This window comes from Drosophila santomea, chromosome 2L (genome assembly GCF_016746245.2).
Source record: "Drosophila santomea strain STO CAGO 1482 chromosome 2L, Prin_Dsan_1.1, whole genome shotgun sequence".
In the NCBI taxonomy this organism is placed as follows: Eukaryota; Metazoa; Arthropoda; class Insecta; order Diptera; family Drosophilidae; genus Drosophila; species Drosophila santomea.
In genome coordinates, this window is record NC_053016.2 from 7,410,894 (window position 1) to 7,423,393 (window position 12,500).

A 12,500-nucleotide genomic window follows, 5' to 3' on the forward strand; every position below is an offset into this window, starting at 1 on the left:
ATGGAATGTAAGTTTGTTTGTTTGTGGCTTTGCTGGTGATGTGTTTACCCTTTTTAGCATGAGTTGCTCTTTTTCAGTGGCTGAACGTGTAAATTTATAATTAAACGCCACCACTTTCTTCTTTTTTAGCCCATCCAGATCCCAAAAACTTGGACTTTGGGCCGTCGTCTGTCGTCTGTCGTCTGCCGTTTCCGCCTTCGTTTTCAATTTTCGTTTACATTGCGTGTGTTTTCTGGCCATTCAATGGTGTTGTGTCCCTTTTTGCTTTGAAATCTTTCGTGTAAGCACTTAATTAGTGGTAAAAGTTAAACAGAAACCGGCGCAAACATGCCACACAGGATACAGGATGAAAAAGAGCCAGAACCAGAACAATAACAGCAACCCATCCCGCAAATGGGATGAATTTATTTCATTGGACGCAGATTAGATTAAATCGTACAGGCTTTTGCATTTCGGGCGACGAAGGTGGGTTACTTCCACCGACTAACTGGGGTATTTTCCACCCACCACATCTGTGGTTTTCCGGCCAAGTGCCAACGTCAGTGGTTTTTGCCATTTTATTTATGCGATAGTGTGGGCCATTTTCATAGTTTGGGTAGATAGTGCCACTGCAGCATGGGGGTCAGCAAACATTAATGTTAATAGATGGCCGTTTTTTGGCATGTAATTTATTTTTATCAAGCTAATAATGTTTTTTAATAAGTGCCTTGTTATGCTAAATTTCCCAGAGTACATTTATGGCCCAGATGCATGAAGAATGGGCAGTGAACTGTGGAGCTAAATGGATAACTGAGCTGTATCAATATATTTTTCAATATAATGAATACAAATAAAATGAATTTAATTTAATATTTCTTATTTTAATATTAATGAAATCTTGTTCTGTAATCTTTAGACATTATAACCCCTTTTCCCCTTAGTTTCTTTTCAGTTCCACTGTATTGACTATAGCCGCCTTGGCTGGAACTCACACAATGTAATGATTTGTATCTCAGACCCATTTGCACGCATGCAGCCGGGTCGAATGGCTAAGAAGGATATTTTCCAGGAGCACGCTCCTGTGCCCAAATGAAATTATGCTCAAAAGTGACTTACTCGTACAGCTGCCTGTTCCGCCGTCTATTTGCTTGCGGTGCTTAATTAACTTTCGCACTGTAATTGCTCGCAGAACTTTAAAGCGATAAAAGTTTTTATGAGCTGCCGTTTTGGCCTTTTGTCTGCAGGCGTATTACAATACGAACATTTAGTTTCGCATACCGCCGAATACAATTAAAGTTGAGCAAAACGCCCGCACAAAAAGCCCGAACCTTCCGAACTGCATAAATGTTTGCCTTTGATGACAGCAGGACAGGACAGCACAGGACGAAAAAGGAGTGGGCAAGGCTCCAAGGAGCCAAAGGAGCAAGGATCTGAACCCGACGGGCAGACAGGTGACGAGTTGGACTTTTTTCGCCGCTCGTGTTTCGTTTATTGCGGCCCTGCGGTTATTTCTTCGCAAGTAAACAACGAACAATTGCAGCGAACTTCCATCCATCCAGTGGACAGGGTAACTTTTTGACTTTTCGTGCTAATGGTTCAATTTATTTGGCCGAGTTACCTCGACAGTTTGCAAAATATGACGACGACGACGCTGACGACAATGACAGGCATTCAAGTTGCCATGAAACTATTTTCAGTTTTTAATTGCAGCCGCTCACGGACTGCCAGACTAAATTAGCAGCTAACTTTATTTGCCTTTCGTTTTAAATTTGCGCCAAAACAGTTCGCCAGCTACAAGGGCTGCCAAATTGGACGGCAAATGGGTTTTTGCACAGCGCCTATGTACCTGTATTTAGTTGGCATTTTCGTGATAAAGAACTGCTCGCTTGCCATTTCAAATTGAACATAATTACATTAAGTGCACGAGTGCTGTCAGTGTCCTAAAAACCATTTGCAAATTACCAGCAAAGTCAGCTGAAACATGTATGTATCAATCAGTGTGCAAGTTGCGTTCGTCTGGAAAATATTTGCACACAATTAAGTGAAAGGCCGCCGAGCGAATGTGCGGATAATTTATGATTTCATTTAAGCGACTCAACTGCGTGTAATTATGCGGACTCACACACACACACACAATGTACACAAGCTGCGGCTGCTGATAATCGCGCATACGCCCCGTGTGGCTGGCGCAACGAATTAGAAAGCGTAACGTATTGCTGTTGACCGGAGCGACACCAGCCCTTTGGCGCCGATTGTTATCCCTTTTACTGCCGCGGTAGCAGTGGCGTTCAAGTGGCGAAGGTGAGGTCAGAGTTCGAAATTAAGTATACGCACTGGTGTACCTGCTGTAGCCTGCGTCTGGAAACTGATGATGCGTGGCGATGGCAATGGCGATGGCTTATCGAGATCCGCTTAATTCGGAATGCTTTAGCGGCTGGCTCTGCGTCGATTAGACTTCCCGTGTTTTCATGTCACGGCGCGAATTAATCGAAATTAAATTAAGCCCACGCACATTATCGAGCATTTAACGTTGTAATTATAAAACAAAGGGCATTGTCAAGTACGGTTAACTTACATAATGGCACATTTCTGGCAGCAGGGAAATTTAATTAATGTCCTGGAAAATCAATAGCTGCAACAACGAGCAAAAAAGAAAATGGCAGTTGGAGTAACTGGAGTTGCGTAAATGTGGTTAAAATCAAGTTTTTATTTCAACAAAATACATTTCAGTGTTTCTCATTGAGAAATTCGATATATATACGGTTACAAATCGTTCGTCCTGCACACTGCATATGCGATAGTCTATAACTAAATCGAAGTTAAATTAATTGCGGCCCTTTTATGTATACTCTCGTATGCTGATAATGCAATTTGAAACAGTTTTTATTTTCTAACGCCGGTCGCCTTAATGAGATTGGAATTCAATTGGTTTTCAAGTGTTTTCACAGTGACAAATATAATTAGCTAATTGCAATAACATAAACGGAAAATAACCCGAATAATAATATTTGCATTCTAAAACTAACAATGCGATGCAGCTTTGTGTCTGTTATCGCGTTTTCATTCGATAATTACATGGGCACCCTTTTTTATTTTTATTGTTACATAAATATTTACGCTAGCATACAAATTAGCATTAAATATAGTTATAGTTATAGTTTAGTTTACTGTATGCCAGATGGGAAACCACTAAATGCAGACAGTTGGAAAGTTTCACAATCATTTTAACGTTGTAATAAACGATAATCAAAGTTTAGGATGATGAAGCAGTAACATAAACTAATTATTTCGTACAGCGGTTTTCCCATCTCCCTTTTTTTCAGATTTACACAAATGAGTTATGCTTAACTATGAATTCAGTTTTATATACAGGATGATTTTGTTTGGATTTTTTCAAGTGGCCATCACTTAATTATCATGATTCCGCCAGCGTTCCAGGGCCCAAACATCGATGCTGCTCCAAGTGGCTGGTGATTCTCGCACGCAGGTTGCAGTAATTGATATGCAGAGTGGATAAATTCGAGCAGGAATCGCGGCAGCTGTTGCACCCGATGTGCCGGCCACCAATAAGCCATCGCACAACGGAACTGGTCACCATGGCCAGGAGGAGCACCATCCGACTGCTCCGTATGCTGCCACTCGTCCGGATCGCCCTGCTCTTTTGCATCGCCGCGGGGCTTTCGTCTATGGAGCACAGAACGGGAAGACAAACAGAAACAGAAAGTTGGTGGTGTGGTTGCAGCAGATACATTTGGTTAGGTTCGGAGTCCGGAGTCCGTAGACTAAAGTCCGTAGACCGAAGTCCGGAGTTCGGAGCCCGGAATGCTCTTACCATTGATGACATTGACCACCACGCTGGCCGCTTCCGCTGTGGTCGGCATGCACGTATAGTTTCCGGTGTCCAGCAGCTGAGCATTGGCAATGCGTAATCTGAAAAACATGGAAACCAAAGCGCAGCGAAGCTTAAGGCAAACGTGCAGCTTAATTGCGTCAACTTTGCCGCCTCCCTGTTTCCCCCCTCGATTAAATCAACTCCATCGATCAAAGCTCGGCATGCCAGCCATGAGGCAACTGGAAAATCTCGCACCTGATGGCACGTTAAGTCCCCTTCGGCATTCCGGCTGGCAAACTGGAGGAAAAATTCCAGCCTTCGAGCTTCGAGCTTAATCGCTTGTTGAATCATTATAACCACCAATTTAATGTACAATTAAATGCTACAGAAAGTGCAAACAGTTCAAGATCTTTAAATTGTTATGAAAAGCTCACTAGTTATTTGTTTATATAAATATGCAACATATCGCTTTCTTTCAAATTTCTATCTGATAATGAAACTTTTTGGTTTCAATAAATCCCATATACTTTTGGTATAAGTTGCTCGTACGTAAACTTAACTGATATAAACTGATATAAAATATGAAGCATTTAAAGTGAATCCCACGATTTTCCCGAGTGCAGGAAATGCGATGCATTATGGTGTTATTGTGCTATTGTGTGGCACCCAGTGGCTCACCTGCTCTGCAGCTTCTCGGCCAGCGTGGACTCCATGGAGATGCGCTGCAAATCGATGGCCGCGTCATTCGGATGGGCCACGAAGGGGGTGAGGATGTAGGGGCCGCGGTACCAGTAAATTGGACCAATATCCTGCGCCGACGTCGCCGGCTGCTTCACGTGGCACGTGAGCGTTACGCTGCTGCCCACTTTGACATAGAGGTCCGTCGGTCCGGCAATAATCGCCTTGGCATCTGGCGGCGTTACTGCGATGCGCCGCGGAACGCCATGAAACGAGCCCCAAAATTGATTAATAGCATTTCTAGGCGCCCCAACACGCTCCACTCATGAGGTTGCTGGTTGGGTGGTTGGATGGGCAACTGCATCTAATCATGCGTTCTGCAAACGCAAATTCCAGAGCGACGCAATTGATTGGGTTCAGATGGAATGGGTTGGGATGGGGTTCGGGTTCTGGTTCTGCTTCTGGTTCTGGTTCTGATACAAGACGGGTTGAATTGAATTGGGTGGATTCAATTGCCGGCAATTCTAGCACATGAAAGTGCCCCACAGTTGTGTGTACGTGTGCTGCTGATGGATCCTCATGTTTGACCGGAATACCTTGGAGCCACGCCTTGAACGCAGCCCAGATTTCGCCTGATAATGAGCAGCTACTGTGTAAACTGAGGCCCGACTGAGTACTCCATTCAGCCGGATGACTCCTGTTATTAACTGGACCAAGCCTCGACTTCAATCTGAGCACATTCTGCATGGGAATGCTAATCTACTAAAACTAAGGCTTCATCAAATTGCCTGTAGGTTTCTTTAAAACGTTTATTATTATATATAACATACTTGAAATGCTCTCATAGAAGTATATGCCTTTTGATAGCTTTCAATTTATTTTTAATCTGCCAAGCTCATATTTTACCTAAAATTTTAACTTAAGGCAGAAACCACTTTTACTTTATGCGTTCCAAAAAAGCTGCTTGCTTATATCTTAAAATCGATACCTAATTTCAAAAGTTTAACACACTTTTCATTTTTTATACTGAATACTCTGGAAGTTGTAAAAAGCGTTTAATAGCGTCAAATCAAATTTTCATTCTCCGCTGAAGAACAAATTTTATAGTGAGGAAACGCCTTTTTCCCGAGCAAAATTAATGAAAAAACTAGCACATAAAAATTTGTTGGGCTTTCCTGATGGCCTTGGTTTTTCGGGGCAACTTGCTCCGACCGCCGCCTTTTGGCCATTTCATTGACCCATTGTTTGTCGATGAAGCTGTTGGCTTTGGCTGCTGGTCCTCCATTTTACACACATTTTAAGTGTTGTTAGCCGGTTGTTATTGTGAGCCAGACGCTGGGCCATTGCCCGATGTATTAGGGTGTGCCATTAAACGTTGTTCCCCATACGCGCAGTATACGTATGTATATGTTTTTACGTGTGGCTTTTCTAATATTGGCGTTGGCTTTTCCGGGCGGTATTGGGCAATGGGCAAAGTAAAGTGGGTGGTGGGTTGTTGGGTGGAAAGGCTCGACGGCAGCTGCCGCAGACAGAGACAAATGTGTGGGGGGAGTAGCTGAACTAAACCGAACCTCCAGCTCCAGAATCCTGTTACCAACATCACTTTCACGTTATAGGCACTGAAAATTGGTTTAATGTTTTTTCCGTGCGTTGCTGCTGGCCGACTGTTTTTGGCCAACACAGCAGGCAGTCAACAAAGTCAAATGTTGACGTTGTTAATGATGTGCGGGGCTTTGGGACAGAAGGCTGCAGTAGTATCCACTCACACAAGTCGACGACTGCCACTGCTGGGCAGTGGGGCATAAAAGCGGATTTCGGAGCACCCCAGACTAAGCACACTGCACTGGATGCGGTGGTCAGGGGTGGAAGGGGGAAGCGATTCGGTTAGTTAGTTAACTTGGCATTAGTGGATCCCATTGACGCCCTCGTAGATAGCGTCTTAAATGCCATCGGCGTTCACTAGTGACCGAGATTGGGAAAAGGGAAAATAAACCCGCTTCAATATTAGCTATTTGCTAGTACTTAGGCTCTAGTTAAAGGGAGTAGTTAGTTTTATTTATTAACAAATCGTACAAATTTGTGCTGACTAGCCCACAAAGTAGGGAGAATATTAATTAAATATATTTTTAATGGCATGCCTTGCTCATTTTGTTTTCCGAGTCACTGAATGCGTGAATACGTGAATAGTTATAGTATCTGCATAAAACCACGTTATACTCCTGAGTAATATTTCATGGGCATAAATTTTGGTTTCCTTCGGCATAAATCAGTGAATAATATTTCCGTCACCGCACCGCGTGATTCGCATGACGTACATTTTTAAAACGGGATTTCTGGGTTGCAAATGATTAGCATAAATTCCACGACTTGCCGCCTTAACTTGCCCCACCCTTACAGGTGGCAACATGCCTGTCGGCTTCCTGTCGCCGCTCCTTCCTTCTGTCCAAGGAGCAGCGCACTCAAGGATTACTACATCCTCTGTGCAGTTTGGTTGGCAGGCGGGCAGGATGTTGTGCACCACCAGGTTGCAGGCGGCAAAGGCAACTGCGGAAGCTGAAATGCTGATACGACTTTGCCTTTTGATGAGATCCACACCCTTCCACTCGACTTCGTTATAAACTGGAGACACACTGCATCCTGCCGGTGGCAGGCAATTTGTCCTGGCTGCCTTTTTTTCCATCATCACCCATTTAAGTCGGATTTTAAACCGGCGAATAACTGGCTGACTACATTAAAGGCAAATTTCAACAAATACAAACTCTGAAGGAATGCATTATAAATATTCAAATATTAAATATTACTTCTAAATCAAACGCATATAAATACTGAGCGATTTGCTAGTAAGATTTTCCCTCGTGTAGATTTACTGATATTGGCCAAGAAAACTCTGAACTAGAAACTAAAGCAATCACTGCCAAAGTAGCAAACTCCGTCCGATTATTTCAATTAACTTTCACGCTGGTCAAACAAAACTTTCTCCCAGCGACGGTGACGACAAACGACTAGACTAACTGCGTGGGATGTCCGGGGTATCCGGGTGATCCGGGGGATTCCCCGGCGTGGAGTACTGCCTTGCTCGCTTGGCTGCCCGGGCACGGCGAAAAAGTTCCAAATCAATTTTACGTACATGAATGAAACATGAACGTGTATGCTTTGTGCAGCAATTTATAGCAACACACAGCCGCAAACAAACAGGGTATCCGTATCCTTACCCCCCCGTCGACTTCTCGACTCGCAGCCGGAAATCCATTGTAGAAAACTTGTGAAATGGCAGAACAATGAGGCAGAAGGACGAGGTTCTTCCTTAAGGCTGGGTAGTAGGGGGTGGTAGGAAGGAAGGGGTTAAAGCAGCCCCCAAAACCCCCCCTTTGCCGGTGCCCTAGTGTGTATTACAAACAGGCAGCATATGAATTTAGTATTGAATTTAAATGCAAATTGCGTTTGCATGCAAAGCGTGTAGAAAAATAGACAAACCGAACTTTCCATTTATGGGGGGTTTGTAAGGGGGGCGGGGAAAGAGAGGGTCGATGGTGGAGCCTTGGTGCGGGACGAGTAACGGTACTGGCAGGTGCCAACAGTGGTTGCCATTCCAAACCTTCACCTTTAAAGCCTAACCCCCTAACACTTGCAAATGCCAGCCTCTATGCATACTAAAAACAGGAATATTTGATCAATTCGTTTGCGGTTCCTCTCGACGAGTCTCTGCATCTGGGGATTGTCCTATTTTCTAGTTTTCAACCAGGGTGCTTAGTAAAAATTGTGGAAAATATATTATATTACTTAAAATCATAGACTGCACAGTTCACATGGATCTCTGGAATGAAGCCCTTGAGCTTGGGACATTTAATCTGCAAAGTGATGTCCCAGTGATTACCCAAAAATTCCAGCATGGCAAGGATAAACCATTATGACGAACGACCATCCGAAGGAGTAACTTTGGCCACACCCTGTGTGCCAGTAGATCTTTGCCAAGCCCAGGAGAAGCGGGCAAAGTTTACGGCCAATTTACAAAGCCCTTCGCCGTAGAGAAATGCAGAGTGTATAAAAAGTTGCCATTTCAGGTCGTGCGAATGCCAGCAACTCGCTGACAATGCGTATGCAACTGAATTGTGGGAGGACATTCGGGGAGCTGGCAAGGATCTGGGAGGATTTGGGTGGTAGAAGGAGGCGGAAATGGAGCAGACAGGGATGCCTTACTCACCTATGACATTCAGGCGAAATGCCATCGAAATCTTTGGCTCCGTATTCACTTGGCATTCGTAGATGCCGCTGTCACGTGGCTGGGCATATTTCACATGCAATGTCCAATCCTTGGAGTCGGCGGTCCGCACCACCTGCTCGGGTTCGAGTGAGACGGCAGCAGCGGGAGCAAAAGAGACAGACAGAGACCTTACAGTGGGTGGGTGAAACAGGATGCCAAGATAAATCGCTGCTGTGGGTGTGGGGCCCACCGAGTCCTTGGTAAATTTAATCAATGCATACAACTTGCTTGGCCCGAATTGCATACGCAATTAAGCTGACTTTGCTTACAAGCCCGACGGACATTAAATAAGCTACCTGGGCCAAAGGATGATTGAGATTTGGGGGGGGTGGGGGTGGGTGGAAAGGTGAACTGGAGCGCAGGAGGGATAACTTTGGCCCAGATTACGTATACGCACCTTGAAACGCTCATCAGATGTGTAGGTCAAAATGCCTGCAGTCAGAATGTGCAAATCGCGTTTTCGTATCCAGGATACCTGCAATGGGATGAATAAAAAAGGTAAGAGGGACACCAAATGCTGTTAGTGCCAGTGCTTAAGTCAATTTTAAAAATTGCCTCCGGTCCTGCCACTCGGCTGCTTGGGAACTCGACGAAAGTATATATATATATAGATACGAAAATTTAATAAACCAAGCGGCAAAATGAACTCTTAAATCTGCTGAAGGTTCTTACCCAGCTACAGTGGCTTCTAGCTATGAACGAACGAAGTGTACGTCACTTAAACATGATTACACTTTAAAGGATAAATGGATAAAATTTGAAAGCTAAATAGAACTCGATATATCACTGAAAACGATTGCCAAAGACAATCAAATCGAGCCGTGGGATTAACACACAAATGGGTTTAGCTCAAAACAGATATCACCGTATGCAATACAGCGAACATTTCTTATTCAGGCGAGCAAAAGAAAGGAGCAGATGAGCTGGGAAAATGGAGACAAGTGCGTGCCCCAAATGTGAGCGGCTTAAAGTTGCCGAAAGCCCCCCAAAAATGCCAGGCGAACTGAAAGAAGAACCTGTCGCCGCTGCAGCGGACAAAAAGTAATCTTCCAGACGGCCGCGGGCAAACAAAACTTTTCGCATCCCCAGAAGCCGGCACAAAAAAAAAAAAAAGAAAATGGTAAAATGAAGGCGGGAAAACGAGGAAAATGGGGAAAACCAGGCAGGAGATATAAACGGAACTAAAAGTGTCAAAGTGGCGAAAGGGAACACCAGCAGCGCGGATGAGCTCGTGGAAAATAGATGGACCCGCAAGGTGAGCGATAGTAAATCTGGATCAGACTACGCTAGTGAGCACGAGATGGATGGTGATTGCGAAGGATGGCATGGCTCGGAATCGGATGGGAGGGAATCCAGGAACACACTTGGATTCTAAATTAACAAAAGCCCATTTCTAATTATCTACGCGAAGGACACATTTCAGAAATGAGCTTACTGCTTGAATGTAGACTAAATTATAATTAGTTTGCAACTATAGAAATATAAGACTATTAGCTATATTATCTTCTTTGAAGAATGTTTTACATTTAAAGCAATAAAATAAAATGAACACATTTCTCCATTAAGACGCATCTGTGCAATTCAATGTTAAGGATTCGCCCCCAGTTTGCTAGCTCGTTTTGATTGAAACCAGTACAAAGTAGTGCCAGTCAAAGAAATCCAATACAAAATACCCTGGAACTTAAAAAGCTTAAATAAAAGAAAAACAAGCGAGTTCGCAAAGTAAACTCGGCATTGGTCAAAGGCCAAGGAATGAAGGTTTTGAGCGGAAGGCACAAACTTTTTCATTGAACCGGCAAAATAAGGGTGGCCAAGAACCGGGAAATGGGGAAAACGGGGACTGAGAAACTGAAAGTTGCGACTGGGGGAAAAACTGCATGGGAAAACTTAGAGCTAACTTGATTTTCAGCTTCACTGACGATCCAAATATTTTGCTTAAAAATGCATTAAAATGAAAATCGGTACGGGGAGAAATCTATTCAATGATAAGCTCGTAAATGCAATCACTTGCCGGCTGATTCACTAACCGATTTATCGCCCAGATTGTCAACGCGGCAATTGATGGCCGCCGTGTGTCCCGTCCGGGTTGTAATATTCCTGGGCATTCCGAAGTCGAAAACGGGTGGCGGATAGGTGGTCTCCTCGGGCTGCTGCTCCTCGGCCTCGCGGTCATCATCTATGGCATTTCCGAACTGTGGAAATTTCCTATTCACCGAGGCAATGTAAACGTAATCGTTATCAATGCTCGATGGCGCAGAAACCATGGGCAACAGGTCGTTATTGCCATCCACGATATGAGCTGTGATGAGAGAAAGGGAAAAACGTTTAGAATCATAGAAGTTTTAATGCTAAAGGGCTCATTATTTATTCTTAGAAGTTTTAAATACCAAATTGCTCCGTTTTAAACGGGTTTATTCTTGGAAGTTATATATCTACTAAAGTGCTCATTTTTATTCTTAGAAGTTTTAACTACCAAATTGCTCCGTTTTAAGGTTTATTAATTTCTGCTTTAAGAACCTTTAAGATCTTTATAAACTGCTTTTATAGCTTAACCTGCATGGAACTGAAAAAGCCCATAATGCCCAATAACCTGCTCTGCAGAACAGCAGACAGGAATAGTTCAAAAGGGAGAACATTAATTAAATGCCACTCAATGCTCGGTAAAAATGCTCTCTTCCCCTCAACTACAGGAATATTACTACGAGTATATTACTGGCTGGATGTGGACAGTCGAGTTTATTTCAAAAATGCACCATGAGATGGCATTTTACGGCTCGTTGGGATTAAAGGACGAATAGCGAGGGAGCAATAAAAACCTAAACAATGGGGAAAACACTCATAATAATTATATATCACACTTGGCAAGCAATTAAACGATTTCCTTACTATTTTCAACCGGAAGCCGCAGCTAAACAATGGAAACGGGTTTTAATTAAAATAAATGAGTGCACTTTAATTGCCAATGTGGATATGGGTTAGTGGAATCCGTGAGGCACAGGAAATGCCCGAAGTTGTCCAGCAAAAAACTCAAATCTTCTTGCAAGTTCCGGAAGATCTCACTTAAAATCGCAGCAGGAAGAATCCAAAAGAAGCACGTTACGCTGCATTATTTCATATTTTCACAAGAAAAGTAGAAACTTAATATTAAGGATTCATAGTAAATTTCAATGCGCAGTCAAAGTTCAGCATTCTCATTGCCACGCCGCAACGTGCGCGGTTCAGAGTTCAAAGTTCGTGTCAAGTAACGCGTATAAATTATAAATCACTCAGCAACTATGCAGCACGGACTATCTTTACGGTTAACTGCAATCCACACCTCGCACGTGCGAAACTCCCATGCACCTCGCACTTTGCATCACGTGGCAAAAAGCGAAAAATCATGTTTTCTGCATTTGAATTTATTTGACATTTTAATGAGCGCATAATGGCAGCGGAGCAGTCGCCAAAACAGCGACGCGACTTGGTTGCTGATAATGGCCAGGTCGCACCGCCCACAACTCGGATGCTATCAAGGCAACCATCTAAACACCAACACCCATTCCCATCTTCATTCCCATTCCCATGCAGATCCGCATCCACATTCACATCCGAGTCCATGTCCACCGCCATCTGCATCTCCTCCTGTCACTGCCTCCAATCTCTCTAACTGGGTCACTCACTTTTGCCGGCTGCACTTGAATCTTTTAGGCCATTGGGGTGGCACTTGTGCATGTTAGACACAAAAATCTAAATTATTTAAGTGCCCACCAT

At 43.7% G+C, this 12,500-nt stretch overlaps 1 protein-coding gene across 2 annotated transcripts in view; it reads right to left on the bottom strand.

The window, feature by feature from the left end:
• Positions 1–2,676: 2,676 nt before the first annotated feature.
• The window catches only part of LOC120443839, a 38,443-nt gene continuing 28,619 nt past the window's right edge, over positions 2,677–12,500 (bottom strand). For both annotated transcript variants that reach the window (XM_039623200.1, XM_039623208.1), the window contains exons 3-8: positions 10,778–11,049; positions 9,148–9,225; positions 8,691–8,823; positions 4,490–4,733; positions 3,812–3,909; positions 2,677–3,663 (exon numbers count right to left, since the gene is read on the bottom strand). In XM_039623200.1, coding sequence (XP_039479134.1) covers positions 3,395–3,663; positions 3,812–3,909; positions 4,490–4,733; positions 8,691–8,823; positions 9,148–9,225; positions 10,778–11,049 — 1,094 coding nt within the window. In that variant the 3' untranslated portion in view covers positions 2,677–3,394. The remainder of the gene's footprint in view (positions 3,664–3,811; positions 3,910–4,489; positions 4,734–8,690; positions 8,824–9,147; positions 9,226–10,777; positions 11,050–12,500) is intronic.